The sequence below is a fragment of the Scophthalmus maximus genome, chromosome 9 (assembly GCF_022379125.1).
Source record: "Scophthalmus maximus strain ysfricsl-2021 chromosome 9, ASM2237912v1, whole genome shotgun sequence".
NCBI lineage: Eukaryota > Metazoa > Chordata > Actinopteri > Pleuronectiformes > Scophthalmidae > Scophthalmus > Scophthalmus maximus.
Genome location: NC_061523.1, coordinates 25051489 through 25077187, shown reverse-complemented (window position 1 = coordinate 25077187; position 25699 = coordinate 25051489). Strand labels below are relative to the sequence as shown.

The following is a 25699-nucleotide window of genomic DNA, read 5'->3' as shown; positions in this document are numbered from 1 at the left end:
AAGCTTCTCCCTCCAGACGACCACAAACCAACATCTGCTCTCTATTCAAACACTGACACTCTCCGAGGCATTATCTCTCTCTCTCTCTCGTTGATGTTAATGGAAACAATCCACTCTCTCTCCCCCATTGAGGAATTCTGAGACTGAGTTTTCATGATATGCAAATAACACAGGCCCCGCCCACCACAGCTGCTTACACTAGGTCGACCGGTGGAAGAATGTGATCAACATCTGAGAGACTCAGCCATAAAACTTTCACCAACTGCTTATGCTAACGCTAACTATCTGCTGACACACCTGCCTTCCTCTCGTAGATGCTAACTGCTAATGCGAATTGTCTGATGACACACCTGCCTTTCTCTCGTAGATGCTAACTGCTAATGTTAACTGTCTGCTGACACACCTGCCTTCCTCTCGTAGATGCTAACTGCTAATGCTAATAGATGCTAACTGCTAATGCTAACTGTCTGCTGACACACCTGCCTTCCTCTCGTAGATGCTAACTGCTAATGCTAATAGATGCTAACTGCTAATGCTTACTGTCTGCTGACACACCTGCCTTCCTCTCGTAGATGCTAACTGCTAATGCGAATTGTCTGATGACACACCTGCCGTCCTCTCGTAGATGCTAACTGCTAATGCTAACTGCTAACTGTCTACTGACACATCTGTCGTCCTCTTGTGGATGCTTACTGCTAATGGTAACTGCTAACTGTCTGCTGACACATCTGCCGTCCTCTCGTGGATGCCAACTGCTAATGCTAAATGTCTGCTGACACACCTGCCATCTTCTCATGATGCTAACTGCTAGTGCTAACACTAACTCTACTGACACTAGCCATCCTCTCGTGGATGCTAACTGCTAATGCTAATGCTAACTGTCTGCTGACACACCTGCCTCTGCTGCACTGGAAGTTTCCTGTTTCTTTGCCTCACATTTGCATATTCAACAGTGACTTCTGCCTTTTCCACCAATTGTCTGAGTGACTGTTGTGGTATCTTGACATTGGCCACTATGCAGCTGCCTGGTTCGCTCATGCCGTGTGCATGTAGGGGTCGCCGCGGCTCCCTCGCCTCCTTCATTCATTCATGTGTGCATTTTTTATTCCCCTTTATTAGCTTATCAACATGCATGTGCAGAAACCTGTGCCAGCGCAGCAGCAAATGTAATCTGCATAAATTCCTCTATAGGTTCCAATCACGGCTAATAAAGGAAGTGAAGACCCCCAGGGGCTAACGAGGGCCGTGCCTCTGTAACTCAATAACTCTGCGTGTGAAGTGCGGCGAGGGGGCAGAATGCCAATTAATGGCGGGGCATTTCCTGGTGGCAATGAGATTTACATTTTTTACCCATTAATGATTGTTTATCACAATTTACACAGTGGATAATACAAATCCCCCGCCACCGAATAGCATCAGAGTAGTGGAAGTTAAATAGGGCTGCGAAAAAAATCAATCAATCTGACTCTGCACACGGCATCCTACCCCCCTCTGATCCAGTTCCCTCTCGGACCAGATCTCCCCCCGTGACTCTCTCCTACATACAAGGCTGTGCAATAAAACATATCACACAAAGATGTTAAGCACTCCTCTGTGCCTCTGTATCACTCTCACCTTGAGATTTATTTTGAACCCCCTTCACATCCTCCCCCCAACAAGCCGACGCGATGAACTCGGCTGTGGTCTCGACTTCCATCACTTAATGGAGGCTTTTATGCAAAGCACTCAACATGACAGTGAGTGGGCAGGAGACATAAGACCAAACCCGGAGAGTGACGCCGATTCTATATTGGCGGCCGCAAGGGTGACACGCGTTACTGTACCCGCGAGGCTTTGCATGACCTGTAGAAAAGCCATACCGGTCCTTTTTTCATGCCAGCCATTTAAATATATAGAAGGTAAACACAGTTGTTCTGTTCTACTTGGGTACAAAGCCTTAAAGTTCCAGTTTGTTACTTCCTGGCGGCATCTGGTGGTAAAGTTTGCTCACCACAACCAACTTTATGGCGGCGCACCGCTGATGTCATTTCCAGTTTCCAGCAGCGTCTGAAAATTCAACGTGAGCGTGATGTATTCTGGACCATTTAGTTTCAACAACCGTATTCAACAAGACGTAGAAACATGGAGACTCACACGGAGGACGGGTCCACCTCATGGAACTATATTGAACTCATTCTATATTCAATATATTCAATTTCTGTGAATAAGTTCTTCAGAATATTACACACTGTAGCTTTGACTAACGTGATTACTAACACGTGTGTTCAGCCGATAGCTAAATGGCTGCCGTGAAAAGGGTCTATTAAAAAAAGAAGAAAACTTAAAAACTACCATTTCTTCTTCCCCTCAGCAAAATGTGCCGTTGAGGAAATCTCATGAGAAAACATTTGAACGGCTGCTTTGAGCTTTTTCTGAATAAATTAAGTTGACCTTTGCATTAAGATTATTTTCGTCTCTGAGAGGCAGAGGTTATTAAGGACAAACAAATCAAAGATACGAGGTGCGTTTCCAGGCACCTGTTTCATGAACATATTTTAAATGTGAGCAGAGAAACAAGACCTGATGAGTCAAAGATGAAGACAAGGAAAATCTTAGAATCTATTTTGTTGTTCTAATGACTGGTTGCTGACAGACGTATATTCATTACTGGTAGATTGGCCATCGATTGCAGCGCGCCGGCTGCGAACACACTCACACACTTTTTTTCTGGGTGCCGACTGGATTAAACAATTTAGTGGCTGCTTTCATCAGAAGCTTTTTGTAACCTTTCATTTTCCAGACCGAATTTCTCTCTCTGCAGATGTGTCTTAACTGGAGGATCCTGAGGCGATGACAGCCATGCAAGGTTCCGTCAGTACGTCTTGGGGTCTAAGTTTTCGTGTCGCGATTATCGAGCGAGTACCTGAGTTTGGCTGCAGGATTGTTTTGTGCTTATTAATGACACAAACTGTGAATATTCGCCCGTTCCCCCTGCCACCGTCTACGACAAAACTCCTCTGAACGAACACACAGAGACATCACACGTAAACATGAACTATTGAATGTTTAAAAAAAAAACGGCATCCCCATCGCCACATGGAAAAAATGTGAAAACCACACAAAGAGTATTTTAGCTTTAACCCAACTAACTTCTTCTTCCCCGTGACCATCTGGTACAGTCTGACCTTCACTCCTGAGCGAGACTCGATCAATGGCCTCAAACTTTGAGCTGAACATCTTTAATATTTAATCACCCCTTCAGACCCTTTACATTGATCTAATGGCAATTTAAACATTTATTTCAAATTAAACATAATTTCGGAATGAGAACGTTGGTTGTATTACTGTAAAAGTCACGGCAGAGGTCAAACTCAGGTCGGGGCCTCACAGCATTTCCATATGCACTTTCGATGCAACACGATTCTGACGTAATATCGTTAGATTAAAATTAAAATCACGCGGTGAGATTAGGGAGAGCAATCGAGTGAAAGAATCAGGAATTAAACCAGGGTCCTACAACTTCACTATTCACACTCTAATGACATCAAATGACAAAACTGTAAAAAAATGAATTAGTGGGCTCAGTGTGAGAATTCCTCCTCCTCAAAATAGTCATGAAATAAGAGTTAAACTGCAAAACAAATTGTGAAATCCATCAGCGACGCAGCTGGAGAGAGTGAGAGAGAACAAACCCGTCTGTAGCTATTTATAACTGACTGTTTTGTCTGAAAGAATCTGTCATGTAGAGACGCAGCCAGCGACGTTACGGGTTCCGTGTCGGAAAAACGGAAAAGAAAGAAAGAAAAGGAGGGTTTGGGTTGCAAACTGCCTCAGCGTCCGCTACAGGTCACGGACCGATGAAGCCGAGAGAACGAGGTCGTCAGCAAAAAAGCAGTGATACGATCCCGAGATCACAGAGGTCACCGAGCTGATCGCACCTCAGAGATTCTGAACATAAATTAGCATTGGTCAAAACAGCAGTGAACTCTGCCACAGAGTCCATTGCCCAACGAAAAAAAAAGGGTCGACCTGTTGCCAAGAATGTCGACACATATCTCACTCCGTTCATACGAGGACGTTCCAGAAGCAACTGTCCACAAAACACAAAGAACTACTTTGTCGTCCTCAAGGTCATAACAAACCCGAGGTCCATGAATGACCCGGGACTTCCTGACGAATGACGCACACACCTTCTTGTTTTAAAAATGGCAACTGCCACCTGCGCCTGCCGCTTTACAGGGACCGTCCTCGACCTCTTTCCTGTAGATGTATTACACCTTATATTTACACATTTCCCTTTTCATACAGCCTGACACATTCTGTGTGTCCCCCACAATATGTTTCAAAGGAGACATATTATGTTTTTCCCTCTCCTCCACTGTACTATATAGTTTTTTTTCATGTGTGTGTGTGTGTGTGTGTAAAAGTTCTGCAAAGTTAAAAAGCCCAAAGTCCGAGGCAAAGGGAGCTCCTCTGCTCCCGAGCTCCTGAGACGCCTCATCAGTCGTCCGGACGACCCTTTTCGGAAGCTGGTGACGTCACAGCAGACTGGGATTCATTGGGAGGGAGGAGCCTAACAGTGAGTTCACACTACTAACTAACGTGAATTGTGTGAACCCCCCGTCACAGATGAGTCACGTAGTGTGAACAGCACGACTGAAAGCCTCGTGATTACGAGACATCACGTCCTGTCGCGTGAACGGTACAGAAATCTGACCACTTCGAAAATCGCGTCGTGTGTCCGAGGCGTTAAAGAGACAGGAAGTTTTTCAGACAGAGGCTATGAGGAGGAGCTGCAGGAAACTGATGTGTTCACAGAACATTAGGAGCATGTGAACTTTAAACCTTTAAAATGATGAACCTGAATATGAGCAGAATACGTCTCCTTTAATATCAAAGATATGTTTCCTGGTAATTACAAGTTAGCCTCTAGTACAAGAAACATGTTTATGTCACGGGATACTATCAGAGCAGAGTAAACCTCTGATCCAGGCTGAGGCCAGAGAATAAAGTGAAGCCTGACGTTCGATGCATCAGCTGAATATCTACCTCAGTGTCAACCCATGAAAATAATGCTCTCTAAGTGAGTGGACCTGCACACAGAATCACAGCAGCCGGGTCCGTGGAGCCACGAGACAACAACCGAGTTGAAGGACCGGCGGTCCTGGCTGAACGGGGGGATCAATAGCAATTGCTGGATTATTGCTGCTACAAAGAAAAGAAAAGAAAGCCCCAGCAGGGCTGTTGTTACAGAGAACCGTCGCCTGCGCAGACACAAACACACACACCGGGGAAGCGCTGAGCCGAGCGCCACCTCCTAACAGGCGACAACACAAACAAGAACCATGCAGCAAAGACTTTTATAGATTCTTGCGTTGCTGGATTTGACACGGGTCAAATGTCTTGTTTGGTCGACTGGGTCGAGACATTTCGACTGGGTCAGAAAGGTCAAGGCTCGTACGGTGAGGAAAAAAATAACTCGCCGTTCTATCTCACTGTGTCCAGCAGGGCTACTTACAGGTGAAGATGACCAGGACGGTGCGAAGCAGAAGGTCGACGGCCGTCTCCCACCTCTCCGGGACGCGGGCCAGCACCGACGGGATGAGGATCTCCGCCGGGACGTAGAACTGCAGGGCGAAGGTGATGAAGATGCCAAAGCAGTAGAGGAGCTTCACCGCCTGGTAAGTCCTGCAAATTACGACATATCCGGAGATTCAAAGGGGAGAAAAAAAAAGAAAGACTAAAGAAACCTCTGAGTGAGTCTCCATGTTTCTACGTCGTGTTGAATACGGTTGTTGAACTAAACGGTCCAGAACACGTCGCGTTCACGTTGAATTTTCAGACGCTGCCGGAAACAGGAATTGTTATCAGCGGTGCGCCGCTATAAAGTGTCCCCTGTCGGACGCTCAGTCGGTTGCAGTTTGTAACTTTACCACCAGATGTCGCCAGAAAATTACAAAAATGACACACTGGGACTTTAAAACTTATTTACTTATAGCTTCTTATCTTGCTCTTTATATGAACCTTTGTCTGATTTTATTGTTTGTTTTATTCTAATTTATGTTGATGTAAAGCAGTTTGGATAACTGGTGGTTGCTGTAAAGCACTATATGAATAAATGTTGATTGATCGATTGATACAAAAATCAAGAAAAAAATCGGCAGATTAATCGATTATGAAAATAATCGTTAGTTGCAGCCCCTTGACTCATTACATAAAAAATATATTTTAAATCATTGATAAAAAGTCGAAGGTACAAGACTGAGGCTCTAAATCCTGTAAAAAAAAAAAACAACAACTTGTAAAACCTATAATCATTTGCGGGTGAATTAACCAACTTTTAGTATTCATTTCCTGGAATATTGTCCTGCTGTTCTGTTCACGAAGCGAGAGAATGAGTTTTGAATTCTGTCTGATGCGGGCCACGGATTGCATCATGGGAACACTCACCACCGCTTTCTCATAAACAAATATATCGTTTTTCATACGTAACGATCATAATCCGACAAACAGCCATTTTGTTTGTGTGTATCAGAGAAGGATCTTTCAGATTAACTTCAGTATCTAATTCTCTCCATGGGCTTTTTGTTATTATGACTTGATGTTTAAAAAAAGCCTTTCTCTTGTTCTGCATGTTGAAAAATACATAAATCACGTCGAGAGGCAGAACAGACTCTGGCATCTCGGAGCCTTGTCACTCTTTATTGGAAAAAATTCAAAAACATTCATTCCAAAATTCACATTCGGGCGACGCCGTCTGTAAAACACGTCCGGAAATTGAATTTCGTGTCGTGTCAAATCCACGGGAACGTTGATATTGTCTTACCAGCAGTTGGGCAGGTTGAGAGTGACGCTGCCTCCGACGTGCTCCCCGAAGCACAGGTATCCTATGGTGCCGAGGCTGATGTAGAGGAAGGTGACGATGCCCATGCCCACGTACAGGACCACGGTGAAGCTCTGAGGCCGCTGCATTTTGTTCTCCAGGGGCAGAACCTGCCGACCGGGCGGAGACAGAGACGAAACTGGACCGGTTAACAAACGGGACAATGGTGCCAGAAAAAATGATTCAATGACATTTCGGAATATTAGAGATAATAGTCCAACGACTCCGGTGTTTCCTGTGAGTCTGTCTTTTTTTAATGTCACTTCCTCTCAAACTGTGATGTCTTTGATTTCGCCTCGTGGACGTTACAATGGGAGCTGAGTTTGTGGTCACATTTTAGCAGAAGACTAAACGTTGTGAAAAGTGTAATGCTCCCTCTTCTCTTCACTGAGTGGTGTTAAGAGCTGCAACAGTTATTCGATCAGTAATCAACTGCTAAATTAATCCCCAACTATTTTGATAATCGATTAATTGGTTCAAGTAGTTTTTATGAAAAAAAGGGGGAAATTCTCTGATTTCAGCTTTTTACATGTGAAAATGTTCTGGTTTCTTTGCTCCTCTGTGACAGTAGATTGAATATCTTTGGTGTGTGGACAAAACAATATTATTATTAGTATTATGGCCCGAGCTCCACTAACAAAGTCAGAGCGAGGACCTATAGGACCTATAGGATTCACTGAACGTGCTCGAAAGGTTGTTCAAATTCCCCCCTACCACAATTCAACGTCAAGGCTTTAACTTTGATTTAGATGAACAAAATTTTGGTCGGCAAGTGTATCACGTCAATAACTTCAAAAAATCCCTCGGTCACCATTAACCCCGACCAACAGGAAGTCGGCCATTTTAGTTTTAAGTGTGCAAATTTGGCGCATTTCTCGACATTTCCGCACATCAAACTTTAACGAGCTCCTCAGGACCTAGGGGATCAAAAGACTGTTGTTATTACCATTATCATTATCAATATTATTATTATTATTCTGCTTCTCATTTTAGATTGTGGAAAAATATCATGTTTGCATATATAACTGTGGTAAATTTAATTTATATGTAAAGGGATTTTATTCCGATTTGTTTTGTGACTTTTTTTTTAAGCTGAAACTGTCTGTAAATAAATAAAAATATAAGATTTGTTCAGTTTAAATAATCTCTCTCTCCATCGAAAGTTTTATGATCATAACATGAACGAGATATTTTGTGTCAAAGCTCCACGTCTGCACTTTGGTCTGGTTTTTCTCAGCTTGTCTAAATTATTTAGACCTAAACGTGTGTTACTTGGTGTGTTTACACATATTTCATATGTCATGTTACTGCTGGGCCTAAGTGTGGTTCAACTGTAATGGAGGTTAATGTGTTTAATCATCAGCCGGCCACGTACCACTCCGATCCCCTCGAAGGCAAAGATGGCCGTCCCGAAGAAGAGGGGGTAGTCCTTAGCCCGGCCCACTTTCGGTAGGTTGATGGGATATGGGATGTTCTGGAGCGGGAGATGGGAGAAAACATGGATTTATTTTACTTCTGGATGTTCCAGGGCTGAATCATATCACTCCTGCATACGTGGAAAGTGATCACATTAAGTAACGGCGGCGTCGTGCCAAGAGAAGAAACGCTTCTCCTCGCCTGCTGATTACAGTATCTTGTCAAAAGGATAAATTAACATGATTAGAGTAGCTGCTAAGTGGTCAGAATAACATACAGATAGTAAATTAAACCCAGGCAGGAGACTACCAGCTATTTTATTCTTTTTACTTCACTATCAATATTCAGAGAAAAAAAACCCCAGACTTTCTGACATTAAAGTGGTAAATCTACGAGAAAACAAACACGCAAAACCTATAATCTTGGAATCAGTAAACGAAGCTGCTGGCGGAAACAAACCCGCCCCCGTCTCTACCGGAGGAAAATCCACATGGCTCATTATTATGCAATGACGTCATCGTACCAGTGAAAAGAGCCATAACCCCTCTTTTCAACAACTCTTGGTCACAAAACGATAGGACATAAATTTTTTCAGATCGCACATTAGTTGTATGCAATGATTGAGCCGATTAAAGCGTCTGTGCTTGATGTACGTCAGCGGCTGTGGATCCTGAAGGGATGTAGTTCCTCCAAAAACAAAACTATTTTTCAGACTTCTTTTTCACGAGCTTTACCACTTTACCACAGAGACTATCCAAGTTTGTTTTCTCGTAAATTTTACGACCTTAATATCGGAAATTCTGTGGGGTTTTTTCTTCGGAATATTACTCCCCTCCCCGGCTCCGTATTTCATTTCATTTTCTCTACAATGGCCCTAATGCGCCGTCGTAGTTATGGGCTACAGTGCTGCTCCTAAAAAAAATATAAGGTTTGTCTGGGGTCATCATGATTTATACGACTATCAGACTTTAAAATCGTGACATATAAACATAAGAAAAGCGCGAAACAACTGCATCAATATTGTCATGCGTTCTGAGGTAAAACTGCAGAGCTACAAATTTGCAGATGATAAAAAAAACAAACAGAGCATGACCAAAGTGAGTCCAGACTGATTTGGAGTTGTGGCCTTTATGCTCCAGTTTTCCAGCTCAGGTGCTTCATCAGGCACAGAAACACCTTTCGGGCCACATGCGTCTCTTAGTAGCCGAATCGTTTTAAGGTTTCTGATGCAAGAAATTACTTCTTCTTTTTTTTTTTTCAAAGGCAATGCCGTTTCTCATGGAGCGCGACTATGTCACGACGTATCTGCAGGAAAAAAAAAGCCAAAGGCTGCACGATGAAACGCTCCGCAGCTGGAAAACCCCGGAGCAATCTGGAAACTCTGTCACCACCGGTCGTCCAGTTATCAACAACAAGCCCAGAAACCAATCAGCCAAGTGGGAAACACACAGACGGACAGAACCACTGAGAGTTTGAGGTTCACGGTTGTCAAATCAGAAAGAGAATCAGGGAAACTTTTGTGATTCCTAAAAGGGAAACAGCTTGTACGTTACAATTACAATAAGAATCAGGGAATGAGGGAATATGCCTATAAATAGTTACAATAATAATATTGCGTTGAGTGATTGGAAATGTTTACGAATGAAAATTAGCTTAAAAAAAAATGAGACGCCGATGAAGCCTCGAATGCCGCAGGTTTAGAAGGACCTGGTTGCGATGTCCCCCATTCACGCAACCAGGTAGTTTAGAAACCCGCTGCGTTCGAGGATTCACTGAAGTCTCTGTGCCATGTCGCAGCATGTGTCCCCCGACGCGCTTTCCCGCTTCCTGTTTGGTTCTGGAAAGAACTCCACCTATTGGTTGTTGTTGTTGTTGACAATGTTCACGTCACTATCTGAACGATGAAATCACACGCGGTTGATTTTATCGGAAAGTCAAGACGAGAAAAAGACGCAAAACAGCTCGGATCACCACCTCACACCGAACGCCCGAGACGACGGGTGCACTGCGACTCGACTCCAGTCGTTTGGTGTGAGGCCGACATGAGACGCTTTCTTTAAAGTAATGTGTTTATGCTCTGTCAGTAAGGTGTTTCCCAGGATTGCTTGTGTAAAAATAAATAAATTTGCTGTCCCCAAGGTACGTGAGATTCAGAGGAAACAATGCCACAGTAATTTTTAAAAATTATTTCATATTACAGACCGCAGCGTCACTATTCAGCGTGAACTCTCCCTCCGGCGCCTCAGTTACGGCTCATTGATAAAAACAAAAACCCCACTTGTAATGTGACATTGTGTTTATAAAAAGAGCCAGTGAGACAGAACAGCCGCACATTTAGAATCCAGTGTTTTGGGGTTTTTTTACCGTGAGGGAGTAGAAGTAGATGAGGACCAGACTGGCCGTCATGACCAGGTTGGCCACCAGGGACAGCGGGGCCAGGTATTTCAGGTTGGGGGTGAACACCAGCAGGACGAAGGCGGGCAGGAAGAAGAGCATGTAGAGGCGTGAGTCGAAGCTCGGCACCAGGACCTGCGTCTGGTTGGTGTGGGTCACCGAGCAGCTGAAGGTGGTGGCGTTGGCCGCTTCGACCACCTGGCGAGGGCGGACGGGAGGAGACAACGGAGGGTTTAGGTTTTTAATATATAAGTTTTATCAGTTCTATTCACTCCTAAATGTTATATTTGGATTTGTCTTTAATCAGTTTGTATTTTAATTGATTTATTTGAACGCATATTTTATTCAACTTCTTTTAATGTCTTTACATTTGTTCCGTTTTATTTATCAGCTTCTCAGAAACAAGTTTCCCGATATGAATTTTGATTGATTGATCAAACCAATTTGATTTAAATAAAGGTGATTTCTTGTAAAAAAAGAAAAATACATATATTTGCAAATTTTTTTTGTATATTTTTTATAGCCAGATAAGATAATGGTTGTTTAAAAGTTTTTTTAACATTTTTAATTTGAAATATTTACATCTTTTTTTGTATGGTTGATATACCAGCTGCCTCTGTGGTAGGTGGATGCCACCATCTAGTGGAAAGAATCTGTACTACATTCTGGACCATATTTATTTTAGTAGCCATAATTTCGGGCCCGAACTAAACTTTTTTTATTATTATTATATCTATTTGTTTTTAAAGATAAATCAGAGGTTCGAAAAGTTTCCAGAACTTCCATCAAAACAAGGTTGTCAGTTGGCAGTGAGGGGTCAAAGGTCCCAGAAATCGTCAAGGCGAAGCAACAACAACCACCGTGTGAGATAAAGAGGCGACTGTGAGAATCACTGGTCTGCCTCCAGTGCGACGGAGCGTTTGTATCTGCTGCCTGTGGTTTGTGTAAAAGTTGAACACACACACACACACACACACACACACACACACACACACACACACACACACACACACACACACACACACACACACACACACACACACACACACACACACACACACACACACACACACACACACACACACACACACACACACACACACAGAGCGCAGGTCAAAGAAGCAGTGACCTGCGTGTTTCGCTGACACAACAAAACCAAGCGCTTTAATGAGCAGCGCCGCGCTAATGGGCCGATTTTGTGTGTGTGTGTGTGTGTGTGTGTGTGTGTTTCTGTCATAGCCTTTGGGGACATATTTCAGACCAAAACAAAAAAACTTTGGGATTTGGGAAAAAGCTTATTTTTTGATCAGTGTTGAGAGTATGAGACACACCAAGGTGACCTATAATAACGTGTGTGTGTGTGTGTGTGTGTGCGATCATGACCTGCTTGATGTTGTCACTGAGGAAGACGAAGTAGACGCAGCAGAAGCCGAGCTGAGTGATGATAAGGAACAAGTTCACCGTCCGTCTGAGACAAAGAGACGAAGAAGAAGAAGAAGATGACGTCAGACAGAGATCGAACTCTCCTCCACTGATACATCAAGAAATATTAAGCTAATGGACACACACACACACAGGACACACACACACAGGACACAGGAATAAGGAATAATAAGGAATCAGAATCGGTGTCAGGGAGGGAATAAAAACATAAAGACGTTTATCTTACTTCCCCCAGAGCGAATGTCTCCTCAGCCATGAAACGTTCTCCATCCCGTACTGCATCGCCTCGCCGTAGGTCAGCGACGGCCTGTTCAACCTTGGACAAGAAACACATTCACATCCTGTTACGGCCAGCGCAGTGAGCGCACGCTAATCCGCTGTTTGCTAATTAAAGCGGCAGTGAGCGATTTTGGAGAGAGTTTGTCTCTCTCGTCTTTGTTGTTGTTGTGATTTTCTGAAGTTGCGGGCTGTGAGCTCTCTGGGCCTCCGTACGGGACCTCGGGTACTGGCGACCAACGCACTGAGCACTGGGCCAAAACTGCAGAGTTGCGGCAACGCCCGCCAGCATGTGCCATCTCTTAAGATTTATGTTTTTTGTTTTTGACTTTTGGAACCCGGGTTGAGCCGAAAACCCAGATTTTTTTCGGCACGCACACACAAGCGACAGCTCGGCGATGGTGAGGAAATATTTGCGGATTTTTTATGTTGACGTATATTTAGCTAAAACTAAAATATAAGTTGTAGGAAAACACAGTGAAGATCAGATAGATGTGATATTACGAAACATTCAGGTGTAAAATGGCTGCTGAGAACCACACACAACAGTGGAACATGAATAACTGCACATTTGTAGTTCTATTGTTCAATAAACAGAACCCGCGGCTGCTGCGTGGGAACAAGAGGAAGTGATGATTCTGACACTGCGGCAAAAAGAAGAGGAACAGAATTTTTCCCATGAAAGTTTCTTCTCTGCTTTGTTGTAGAATCCTCTTTGGCGTGGAGGAGGAGGACGAGGAGGAGGAACTAGGTGGTGTTAATCACTAACAGCTGATAAAACAGATAAAGGATCATATTCTGCGTTTACTGCCTCATCGGGTCTGTTATATAACATAATGGTTTTTTAAATGGACAACAGTTGCCGACGTGTCTTTGTTTGCGGAGACGACGCCGACGGCCTCTGTGTCATGCGCTGCGGAGCACCGCTGTCCGTCTGCCGCTGATCACACGGTAGAACGAGGGCGGAGACGCTCTGGAACAGATCGCTATCTGTGGGCGCCGACTGCGAGGGCGTGGCTACGTAAACACGCGGCTGAGCAGAAGCTCAAACAAGAGTCTGGTTATTCGGTAGGAAACAAGCCACTGTGGATCTGCTCAGAGGGAGTGACAACAAACGAAAATAATTTGGGGGGAAAATACTTTCTTCAGGGAAAGAAGAGATTCAGTAAGAACTAATTCAAATAAAGAATAAAGATTTTAAATCAGAGATTATGAAAATGATGTTTTGCTGGTCTATTAAATCAACCAGAAGAGTATTAACCAACCAAAAGTTGTTTAAGTACTTTAAGTACATTTTTAGGAGTGGCTGTGGCTCAGGACGTGGAGAGAGACGGTCGTCCACACACCAGAAGGTCGGCAGTTTGATCCCCGCTTGTTTACGTGTGTGTTTGTGGGAGAAAGTGGACGAAAGATTGTCCAAGTTGTTAAAATATCAGTTACATTTCTGTCTTTGTCATTAGGGGTTTGATAACGAACTCTTAGGAATCATTGCAAATTGCTGATTTATTCACTAATATACAAATTATACCCCGAAAAATCCTGGTGGGTCCAAGTTTGACTTTGAGCAGAAGTCAAACTCTACACTCGGTCGGTGGCTCGATGCTTCGTGGTCTTTTTAGTTGTACATGAACTTCCTAATTCTGTGATGGAAGTGCTGACACCGACACGAAGTGTTTACCAGGCATTTCCTGTCATTTAACTGAACTTGTGAGAACCAGCAACGAAACTTACTTTTCACTGAGGTGGTGGGAGCATGTGACCAGCAGCCTCATGCAGTGGACTGCGATGATTCCCATACACAACAGACTGACTGGTCCCAGCTGCACAGAGGAGGACGGACAGAGAGACGGTGATCAACATGTTTTAATCTTCTCAACGTTACAACATCGTCAGGAAACAATAACTCCAGGTAAATCCGAGTGAACAGTGACAATAAATTAAATAAAGGTCACTCTCACTCATGAATCCAGCTCACTCTTTCTGCAGGGTTCCTCCCTCCCTTCCTCAAACGCTACACTGACAAACAGCTCACTTCTCTACGTCTCATAGTCTAAATCAAACTCCAAAACACCCCACGTCTGTCTCAGTATCAGGAGGAAAGAGTATCTGACAAGAGGGGAGAGATGTCCAGACTCCCCACGTGACCGGCAGTGATTAGGTGATAAACTTACCACCAGACCTGCATTCTTCACGGCCAGAGGCAAACCCAGCAGCCCCGTCCCGATGTTCCCCTTTAGGAGGTGAATCAGAGTCTGGCAGAAACTGGAGAAGGGGAGGACACAAAACCCAAAACAGTTGTGTCTGCATTAGAACCAGACCATCCGCAACGTCTGCCACTGGATGGACTTGGTGTCTTGTAGAAACCACGATGGGTTCGGTGAGGAAGAAAAATGGATCAACACTCACGACGTTCCTGTTTGCCCGGAAATCCTCTCGTAGTGACGCTGGGGTCTGGATGGTCCAGGAGGGGACGGACACAGAGCGTCCATTTCTGACGGGTTCTGGTCGGAGAACAAAGCCGCTAAGACAAAAAAAGAGATGAGAAAACAAAACAAAACAGACTTTAATCACATATTGTACAGAGACTCGGATTACACTAAAAACCTGTGCTTTTTGACAGGCTTGGTGTAATTACTCAGTTGGTACCGTAGGGAGAGGAAAAAAAACAACAACACGAGACATGTTTACAGAGCATATGTGATCCTTCACACTCCACCGATCTACTCCATTTATTTCACATAAAACCTGGTTGACCAGACTTGTTGTGACTGGTCAACTGCTTCCAGCGCTTGTAGGAAGTTCTCTTGCTCTCACACCCGGCTTTGTTTGGGGGGGGGGGGGGGGGCATGTCAGACAAGCTGCTAGACGCTTTATGGACTTCTGTAAAATGGCGTCGTCATCCTATTACGGACGCATTGTCCAGACGACTGACGAGGCGTTTGAGGAGCGTCAGGAGCAGAGTTTACTGTCAGACTTTGGGCTTTTTAACTTTGCAGAACTTCTGCATACAGAAAAAAACAAATATGTTTACTATAGAAAAATTTAAAGAGCGGGATATCTCATTTAAACGTGTTCACATGAAATAAACAAAAGATGTCTTGGGCTGAAGAGGAGACAAGACGGACTCAGCTGCTGCTGCTTCCTGCTGGTTGACAGATGTGTTCAAGCACCTGAGACATGGACGGAGTTCACCCTAGTCTCCTGTGACTCTATTCACCTTTTCAAAAGCACGAGGGATGAAGAGCGGAGCATCATCAACGAACAGAATGTCGACTCAGTGTGAAAACTGAGGCCGAAGGGAAAATGACGCACAACTACACCGAGCTGACTAACATTTAGCGTTTATATGATCTTCAAGCTTCCAGACTAATTCTTAAAACATGTTAGGTTTTAGTTGAGCAATAACGTCCAGATGAAATGACACTGCACTTTTTTCTGTCTGCTACAGAATATAGAACTGCTCTGTCCCGTGATTTAGTTTTTTTTGCTTAAACAGATAATTCAGCGGTTTCCCACGACAATAAACAAGAGCAAACAGAACCAAAGAACAAGTGGAAAACGACAGCATAAATCAGAGACGGAAATAAGCAGGAAGAAAAACTCTTTTCTCTACTGTACTTCTGCATATATCACAAAATACAATTGTAATCGTAGACAGCAGTGTCACAAGTGACCTCCTGTCGAACAAGACACCAGACTCTCCATCAGAGGGATTAAGCTGCTTTGATGATTCAGTGTTACCTGCCAACTGGGATTACGTATAATCCCAGTTGGCAGACCTACGTTAGGTTAGTTACACTATCTACACCATCTTTGATTTTTTTTAAAGATCCAATAACTTCAAGCTACAGTTTGTCGTATTTAGAATAATTTATTCACAGAAACTGTATATATTGTCCATAACTCTGTGTTCATATAAGAATATATATATATATATGAGTTAAATATAGTTCCATGAGGTGGACCCGACCTCCGTGTGAGTCTCCATGTTTCTACGTCGTGTTGAATATGGTTGTTGAACAAAACGGTCCAGAATACGTCGCGTTCACGTAGAATTTTCAAACGCTGACGGAAACCGGAATCAGTGGTGCGCCACCATAAAGTGTCCCCTGTCAGTCGCTCGGTTGGTTGTGGTTTGCAAACTTTACCACCAGAATGCCGCCAGAAAATTTACAAAATTTACACACAGGGGCTTGTAATGTGAATGTACAGTTGATTTTATTACCTTCACCTTGGATGTCTACATCACTTGAGGTCATCATGTCGGGTCAGGCGGTCTGGTGGACGACTGGCTCGTCGTCTCTCTCCCGGGGCCTCGCGGATGCTAATGCCGATGGATCAGGGAGTCCAGCATTGACGGCTGCCAACAACATGAAAAGACAAAGTACGTCAGTGTCAGATTCAACAGCAGCATTGACGTTCACGGAGACGGGAAGCTACAGCGACCGACATCGATCCTAAACTAACACCAGTAAATTCAAAAATATAATCAATAAATATAAAGTTACCAGAATGGCAATGTCTGGCGAATACCTCAAAATCCTCTCCTGGAGGAGGAGATTTCTGTTTCATCATTCTGCAGAGCGTAGCTCAAAGTACAGTAACAATACATAAAAATAATTAAAAAGTCATTATAAATTCTTCATTCAGCTGTGATATTCCACTTGTGTATTTAACACCTGGCAGAGAAATACTTCACTTTAGTGGTGATGAACCGCCAGTCAGACTCGCTCTGGCACATTACAGTCATTCTTCGACTCCGAAGAAGGAAACCTTATGGGTAAAGGTGCAAAAAATGTAGTCTAGAAACAGAAAATTAACCTGCAATTGTTTTGAAAACTTAAAATGTCAAACACCTGCTGGTTCAAACCTCTCAGTTATTATGATGTGCTGTTGTTCTTTTACTCATATATGATGGTATTTGAATACATCACATTGGGCTCGGGGAAGTTATGATGGACATCTGTCACTATCTTCCTACATTCAAAAACAATGAATCAAGGAAATAAAAAGCGGATTAATCGATAACGAAAAGAAGTTGTATTCAACATCACTTTCTTCCTCTAAGTTTTGGGCTGACACAACGAGGAAGAGGAAGTCACATAAAGGGCAGTAAGTGGTTTTGGAGAAAGATTGTTTGTTGTTGATTTTTTTAATCTCGGGTACGGGAGACGGACGCGCTGACTACGGGCCAAAAAACCCTGAGCCAAAAAAGTGTGTTGGATTAAAATCGCTTACTGACACTTTAAAAAACAAGCCAAGTTAAAAACACGCAACCTGCAACAGGTTGTAAGTAACTTTACAACAAAACAACAAGCCCACAGTCACTTACAATAAGCAAACTTGCCAACAATGAGTTCAAGAGCAACACATACAGTTAAACCAACACTTGTTTCACACGGTTTCAAAGGTTCAGCAGATATTGAATATTGTAGGACTCGAAAAATTGTTCCCACTGACATTACTTAATTTCCCTAATCTTCATGTCGGGGTCTTACTGTCTACAGTGTACGAATGAAATCAGAATAAACACAAGACTTGTAACCACTCACACACGAGGCCGCACGCAAAACAAAGACTGGCCTTTGGAAAAGCTGCCGGGTATTTATCCTTCATCTAAAATAAAATTATTAGCACTGTAAAATGTTGACACAGTCAAACGTAGGTGTGTGTGTGTGTATATCCTCAAGACAGACCAATCACCTATGCAGAGCAAAACTGGCTCCCCCCGCGGTTCCTCTTCAGGGCGAGAAGTTGTCCGGCGGAGAAACGAGCCTGTCGAGGCCAAAGTGTCTGAATTACGAGCCACTCGGCAGGTTTCACAATGAGGCAACTTCACTGAGCAACACAGAGGAATTTAAACACGGAAAGACAGAAAGCAACTTTCGAGGACAATATTTGAAAAACACGATTATTATTAGTGTTAATAATAAGATATACTTCACATGTTCTTCACAAGTACAGTACTGGAGAGCACCGAGTAGGATTGTCAATAACTTTTTAATGTAATATTTCACATAATAACAACAGTTTTTTATGATATTTACATTTGTTACACAATTTTCAATACTCGCTAATCTGACAAATATCTTTGAGATTAAGTCATTTATCTTTTCTTGGGGTATTATGTCTAAAACACATGGGACAATTCCCAGTGTGATTTCCCAGATGATGCTTTCATTACTTCCACAACCTCCAAATATTCAATTTACAAAACGATTTATTTGTCTGCAAAACAAAACTGAACCAATTTCCATCAAACATTGGAAGCGGGTGGGACCAGGGTCTGGGAACTTCCTGTTAAATGTTGCTGAAGATTCAGGATGATTGTTTGGTTTGTTTGTTTTTTAACTTGGTGTAAAATAGGGCAATTTTCCTAAGTATTCGCTACTTTTTTTAAGGGAATAAAGCCTGAATCTCGACTGGGTTTTGTTGTTCTTCTTCTTTTTTCTTAATCGGCATATTTAGTGGGCTGATATTTATGAGTGTGAACAATTTGGTGCAGCTGCAACAGCTGCATATTTTTCAGATTTCTTAAAATCGCAACCGTTTGAGACTAACAAAGTCATTAGTGACTTACGTTTAATTTCATTATGGATTAATCTGTGGATTATTCTCTCCGATTAATCGATACATTGTTTGGTCCATAAAATGGTGAAGATTGTCAATCGTGTTTCCCAAAACCGCCAAGATGATGTTTCTTTTATCCACAAACCAAAAATATATTCAGTTCACTGATTGTTGACACACACACACACACACACACACACACACCAATCAACCTGATAATCCCATCATTTATAGACGGGTGTTTAGGGCCAGGAGGCAGACGAGTGTCTGACCCTCGGTCACTGGCGGTCAGAGGGATGTGACTCGGGAGGAGACGGAGCTGACACACGAGCTCATCGCTAATAAGAGACAGAAAGTTACATTGGGGAAATACAAACACACACACACACACATCTTTTATATATATATATATATATATATATATATATATATATATATATATATATGTATATATGTATATATGTATATATGTATATATGTAAGATGTCACTGGGCAGTAGCGACCTGTTTACCTGTTTGTTTTAGCTATCTTAGCTTAGCTTAGCTTAGCTTAGCTTAGCTAACGTTGTGTACAGTCAACCTCACAGCGGTTAGCCAACGCTAGCTTACGTGTCCGTGAACGATCAACAACAACAACAACAGCAGCAGCAGCAGCAGCAGCAGCAGCGACCTACCTCGGAGAATCCTCCTCGTCCCCTCTCGGATAATCCCGGCGGACTGACAGATTCACGGGAGGCGTCACGTCACCGCAGACCGCTAATTTTCATATCGCAAACATGTCCGGTGATGAATGAAGAGACGGCGGCGATGAGGCGGCGACTCTGACTCGGCTGTTCGGCTCTCGGCTCTCGGCGGGCGGTGGTCATGTGACCCGCCCCCTCCTCCTCTTCTTCTTCTGTTATTTTTTTGGGGGGGGTTGTTGCAAACAACAAATCGGCGCATTACCGCCACCAACTGGTGTGGAGTGAGGCTCAGCGTCGCTATTATTTACTATGTACACTAAGACTCACCAAAGACAACAAACAAAAGTTAATAATAAACAAACAAACAAAAAAACAATAAACGTATCTTCTCAATGGCATTTGTTTGTCTGAGATACTGAAATATGACTTGATAACACTCATCTGTGTTCTTCTGTAGAGTATCTACTAGATTGAACTGTACTTTTTATGAAAGTGGATCAGAATCACAAAAATCAAAACAAGACAAATCAAAATCTTCTTTTTATATATTTTTGTATACAGATATGTGACCTGAAATGCGTATTATTGTTGGCATGCTGATTTTAATTGTCTGTGATTTGTATGTTTTTGTGAAAGCACTTATATAAATAAAATTATTATAATTATTATAAAACAAAACAAAACAAAATAAAACAAAAACATGAAATATGATCAGATTCTCCCTAACACCTTCATTTCCCTGAGGTACTGTATGAAATGATTATGACATTCGTTTCTGCGAATCCTGCTGTAAAATGTCCAAAATATTCAGTTCCATCTTGATCTTTCTGAGGTTCTGACTGAGTCGTGTTCTCTCTGTCCCATATTTTTTGACATTGTACTATGATGTGTTCTATTGTTTCCTCTTGTCCGCAATTGTCACAGTATTCCTATTGTGAATAGTGTACTATGAAGTCCGGTATCCCAAATCTGAGATGGCGCAGTAGTGCCCGACCGACGTGCTGTTGCCATGGACACGCAGCTAATCATTGGCTTATATATTTATTCTAAAGCTTGTATATTTTCTGAAAAACAAATTAAACTTCCCCTAATCTTGTCGGAAAGACGGACAACGACATTATTGTAATTTTCCATTACGTGTTGAGATCAATTCAATCGATTAGCAAATATTTGCAGTTGGACCCTTTATTGACCTCCCACTGTACATGGAAGTGTCGTTATGTGTCAAGACATCCAGCCAGCACCCCAGGGGCAGATCTGATCAGCTGATCGACAAGGTTCGATCATTGATTATTCATTTAAAGTTTTCTTGAAAAAGGAGGAATGTTCCCTCTCCTGCCAGTTTTCTATGATAGTAGAGTAAACGTGTTGTTACAAGCCGGTCAGACAAGGAAAGAAATAGAATATAAATATGTCAATGTGTGTACTTGTGTCTTGTGTGAATTATTGTGTGTACAATAAAAGCCATCTGGAACAATAACGCGGGCAATAAAGCAAAGTGCAATCTACAAGAGTGTGTTATTGAATTTTTGGCTTTCTCAAACTCAACCTGTTAATACACAAAGCACGGTTTATTTTTTGTTGTTTGTGACTGTCATCGTGGCAGCCACTCTCTCCCGTCTATGTGATTTGTTCATTTAGTTAAAATCATGAATATTTTAAAAGAAATGTTTGTTTTTCTAAATCAACAGTAACCAGAGAAACATCCGGGCTACTCACCAGGGCGATGTGCTGTCGGGCGTTAAGTTAGTCAAAAGTGCTTTCAGAATAAAGGCGGAAGTGAACTTTTTTCTTCTTTTTTAACCATGAATCTTTATTCAGAAAGTAGGTAAAACATATTTGGGATAAAATGTTTAAAAAACACAACCAGGGGATCATAAACACAACTTTCACACATTACGTGTTTATATCTACATATATAAATATAATTATTTTTTTATTTTGTATCCCCAAACCGGAAATCCTGCCGCTGGTAACGAGAGTTAGCTTTGTGCTAACCAGGAAGTGAACATTCCCGGAGATTTTCGCACTTTTTTTTCTTTCCAGCAGCTGAAAAGTCAAGTCAGAGGCGAAAGTCCACATCTGGTCTAACCCGCAGTTTTCGACACGTCACTTTTCAACATGACCGTGAGTTCTTACGACCCATATTGTGACTGGTGTTCATATTGAGCTTTAATTACGACAGATCGTTCTGCTCCGGAATGCTATGTAGCATGTAAGCTAGGTTTCAAATATGTAGCTGGATGATGTCAGTATAAGTTCCTGATCACTTCTATTGATGAAGTCGATTCTGCGTCTTGATTGAGCTGCAGCGTGAATCAAACAGTATCAACTGAACATTATTATCTTTACTGATGTTTGACATTCACAACAACAAATAATCTGCAACCATTTTCAAAATCGATGAATAATTTCAGCCTCTGAGAAAAGAATCACTGCTGCTGTTCTCAGTCATAACACGTTTGTGTATATGATGTAACTGTATCAGATTTTTGTTTGTTTTTTACTTTTGGGGGAAAAAAACCTTTAATAATTGTTGGTCGCAGCCTCACATCGTTTCTGACATCAACTGTGGTTAATCTGATCATATTAATATTGAAAATATTTAGAGCTGCAACTTACGATTAGTTTCATAATTGATTAATCTGTCGATTATTTAAAATTGTAAAAAATGTCGATCGTGTTTCCACAAACCCCAAAGACGATGTTTTGTTTTGTCCACACACCAAAGATCTTCAGTTCACTGTCACAGAGGAGCAAAGAAACCAGAAGATATTCACATTGAAGAAGCTGAAATCAGAGAATTTTGACTTGAACCAATTAATCGATGATCAATAATAGTTAGCGATTAACTTAGTTGTCGATTACTAATCAATTACTAATCGATTAACAGTTGCAGCTCTAATCATATTGATCATCAATGTCCTGCAGCTGATGTGTCGATGACACGAATGTGAGGACAAGTGATGAATGACTGAACGTGTCTCCAACAGAAGCACGAGTTCGAGGTGGCGATGACGTGCGAGGGCTGTTCAGGAGCCGTCACCAGAGTCCTCAACAAACTGGGAGGTGAGGCTGAGACCAACCGTCGTCTTCTTCTTCTTCTTCTTCTTCTTCTTCTTCTTCTTCCCCTTCAAACTGTCCGATCTGAATCATAATCTGATGTTCAATTCATGATATTTAGGCCAGATTACCGTTGATATATCACTTAGCAGTTTCAGTACAAGCAGTTGAACAATGATTCCTGATGTGCTTTCTTGTCACCAACGTTTTTGGAGAATTCAGGGTTTTATAAGCTAACAAACACCATTTCCAGTTACTGCAGCAAGTTTCGGTTTATTCCAGCTCACGGAATTTAATTTAACGCAGAACGAGAATAACAATTATGATAAAATAAAACCAACAAAAAAACGACAGGGTTCTAATAAATAACAAAACCAAAACCTTATAACTTATATCTTGGAAGAAGATAGAAGATCATTCACAGAGAATTCAGTACCAGTGAAAGTGTTTCAGAGAACAACAGTCACGTAACCCAACATTACAATGAATGAAAAGCTTCTTGTGGTGCCGTCTCCGTTCGTCTCCGCTCCCAGACGTGATGTTCGAGATCGACCTGCCGAAGAAGCTGGTCTGGATCGAGTCCGACAAAGACGTGGAGGTTCTGATGGCGACGCTGAAGAAATGTGGGAAGGACGTCAAGTACAATGGCACCAAGTGAAGGAGTCTGCCACAAACTGGTGACAGGTGAAGTTCCTTCAAAGTGTTGAAGTCTTTTTTTTTCCCTTTCCACTGCCTCCAGCTGAACTCACAGATTTATGTCTCCCACGGTTTTATGTTGATGACTCAATAAACATAAAACTGTAAATATGTAGAGAATCACAAGCTGTGATTGTTATGACTTTGATTACATTTATGGGCTCTTATAAAGTACAGCACGAGCGATAAGGATTTTTTGGGGGGCAGATGCTGATATATGGATATTTAGGAGTACAAGATTTCAGATGCCGATATATATATATATTATCTGTCATTGATTCCTAAGATTTTAATCGAGGCTTGATATTTTAGTTTGACCATAAACTTGATCATAAATAACTATAAATGAAAAAGAAAATACAAATACAACCAAATATATAGAACTTGAACTAAGAAAATTCTTATCGGGTTCAGCCCGACCGATATTATCGGTTTACATCCTAGGTAAAATAAATGTTGTTTTTTTTAATTCAAACTCTATTATATGTGGTTGTATTTGTCATTTTTATTTGTTTTTATGATAACATTTATATTTAAACTAAAATATCAAGCCTCAATTACATTTTATTATCATCAAGGTTAAACAAAGATATTTTAGAATCATACATACGTACATATATATAAATATATAAAAATATATATAAATATATATATACAGTATGTGTATGTATATATATATATATATATATATATATATATATTGGCTGATGTATCAGTATCAGGAATCTTGTACTCCCTGATATCGATTTCGGCATCCGCCTCCAAAAAATCCATATCGGTTGGTCTCTAGTAAAAATAAATGCACTCTTTTCCTGAACTGTTTATTCTGTACTATAAAATATTTCATATCTGTAAACATAAGCGCAGATATCTAAACGTCTGTGAAAGGCACTGATAAATCGGTCGGGCTCTAATCATTGATCTCCATCTGCAACGATTAATTTAATCTATCTTTCAGTCCGGTATGGATTTGTTAATGTAGTGGCATTGATCCACTGACGTACCATCTGCATGTGTGTGTGTTTCCTTTAGGAAATCGATCATTGCTGCTAATGCGAAGTGAACCTTTATATTCTGGAATTCAAGTTTTCTACCTGTCGGGACGAGTCTGACGGAGCCGCTGCGCTGATGTCGACCCTCCTGTAGCTAACGCGCACAAAAAGATATCACTCAATCATGACAGTGTAAACAAATATATTTTACGTCTCCAATACGTCTGCCGAGTCATCGTTCTACCAGTATTCTCCCATCATGCCTCTGTGTTTAAAAAAACAACTAATCTACACGTTTCCTTGACGTGGCGGTAAAGTTTTATATTTTGCTCTTCATGTGAAAAATAAACCGACGGCTGTGCAGCGACATCGTACATGTTCTTCAGTGAATATAATTCCCCAGGTGTGAAATATATAACAATGAAAAATAGACGTCATGTAACTTGATATTTGGAACATTTTTGTTGCCATTTTCATGGATGTTATTAAAGTAATGTAATCACATTAAAGTATGAAAGAATTAGCAAATGTCCTTTGTGCATCTCCTGGATCGAAAGACGGATTTGTGTTGATGTTCTCACAGTATTATCGTTTTTGTTTTTTGGGATGAAAACCTTTAGAAATCCATTCCAAGATTCCTGTTGATCTGCACTGGGGGGGGCTCAGTCTGTCTTCTCCCTTCAGGAATCTTCTGCTGGACTTTATCCATCACTGTTTACACCAGACGACGTAGTAAATCATTTTCGCTAACGCACAGTAACATACTGACATTCACTCAGTTGTCGTTTTTACTTTGCGTGAAACTACGGCCATCTTCTTCTGGGCATTTTGTTTTGTAACAAATCATCTGAGTAATAAATTTTAATAAAATCAGTCCTGCCTCAGTTACTACTTCCTCCCCTCCTAAATGTCTCAGAATAAGATGTTGCTTTTTACAGACCAAAGAGTAACAGACAGTAGAGCTGCAACAGTCAATCCATTAGTGATCAACTACTAAATTAATCACCAACTATTTTTGATCATCGATTAATTGGTTCAAGTCAATATTCTCTAATTTCAGATACTTAAATGTGAATATGTTCTGGTTTCTTTGCTCCTCTGTTACAGTGAACTGAATATCTTAAGTATGTGGACAAAACAAAACATCATCTTGGACGATTTGGGAAACACGATCGACATTTTTCACCTTTTTATGGACCAAAAAACTAATAGATTAATCGATAATGAAAAGAATCTTAGTTGCAGCCCTAAACGACTGTCAAAATTTCCTTTTCACTGCAGCTCAACAAATACGCTGCTCTACT

The 25699-nt window shown here is 41.7% G+C and overlaps 2 protein-coding genes across 4 annotated transcripts in view; one reads left to right on the top strand and one right to left on the bottom strand.

Annotated features, from left to right (window-relative positions):
- The window catches only part of slc36a1 (solute carrier family 36 member 1), a 39013-nt gene extending 17639 nt beyond the window's left edge, over nucleotides 1–21374 (bottom strand). The window contains exons 1-12 of one of the 3 annotated variants that reach the window (XM_035649849.2): nucleotides 19636–21374; nucleotides 18095–18166; nucleotides 16617–16751; nucleotides 14798–14912; nucleotides 14563–14653; nucleotides 14123–14211; nucleotides 12342–12431; nucleotides 12056–12140; nucleotides 10643–10870; nucleotides 8238–8336; nucleotides 6806–6972; nucleotides 5498–5667 (exon numbers count right to left, since the gene is read on the bottom strand). In XM_035649849.2, the coding sequence (XP_035505742.1) occupies nucleotides 5498–5667; nucleotides 6806–6972; nucleotides 8238–8336; nucleotides 10643–10870; nucleotides 12056–12140; nucleotides 12342–12431; nucleotides 14123–14211; nucleotides 14563–14653; nucleotides 14798–14912; nucleotides 16617–16653 (1171 nt within the window). In that variant the 5' untranslated portion in view covers nucleotides 16654–16751; nucleotides 18095–18166; nucleotides 19636–21374. Of the gene's footprint in view, nucleotides 1–5497; nucleotides 5668–6805; nucleotides 6973–8237; nucleotides 8337–10642; nucleotides 10871–12055; nucleotides 12141–12341; nucleotides 12432–14122; nucleotides 14212–14562; nucleotides 14654–14797; nucleotides 14913–16616; nucleotides 16752–18094; nucleotides 18167–19165; nucleotides 19236–19635 lie in introns of those variants that run through there. The other 2 variants (XM_035649850.2, XM_035649848.2) reach the window with 2 other exon arrangements.
- Nucleotides 21375–21613: 239 nt separating this feature from the next.
- Nucleotides 21614–25268, top strand: atox1 (antioxidant 1 copper chaperone). The gene is made up of 4 exons (XM_035650495.2): nucleotides 21614–21771; nucleotides 22638–22713; nucleotides 23241–23391; nucleotides 24436–25268. The coding sequence occupies exons 1-3, from the start codon at nucleotides 21766–21768 to the stop codon at nucleotides 23363–23365; spliced, it is 207 nt and encodes a 68-aa protein (XP_035506388.1). The 5' UTR covers nucleotides 21614–21765; the 3' UTR covers nucleotides 23366–23391; nucleotides 24436–25268.
- Nucleotides 25269–25699: the final 431 nt, after the last annotated feature.

Excerpts from the sequence above, each read along its gene's own strand:
- atox1 (XM_035650495.2), top strand. Across the intron at positions 22,714-23,240 it reads AGTCCTCAACAAACTGGGAG|ACGTGATGTTCGAGATCGAC; the intron begins GTGAGGCTGAGA and ends CTCCGCTCCCAG.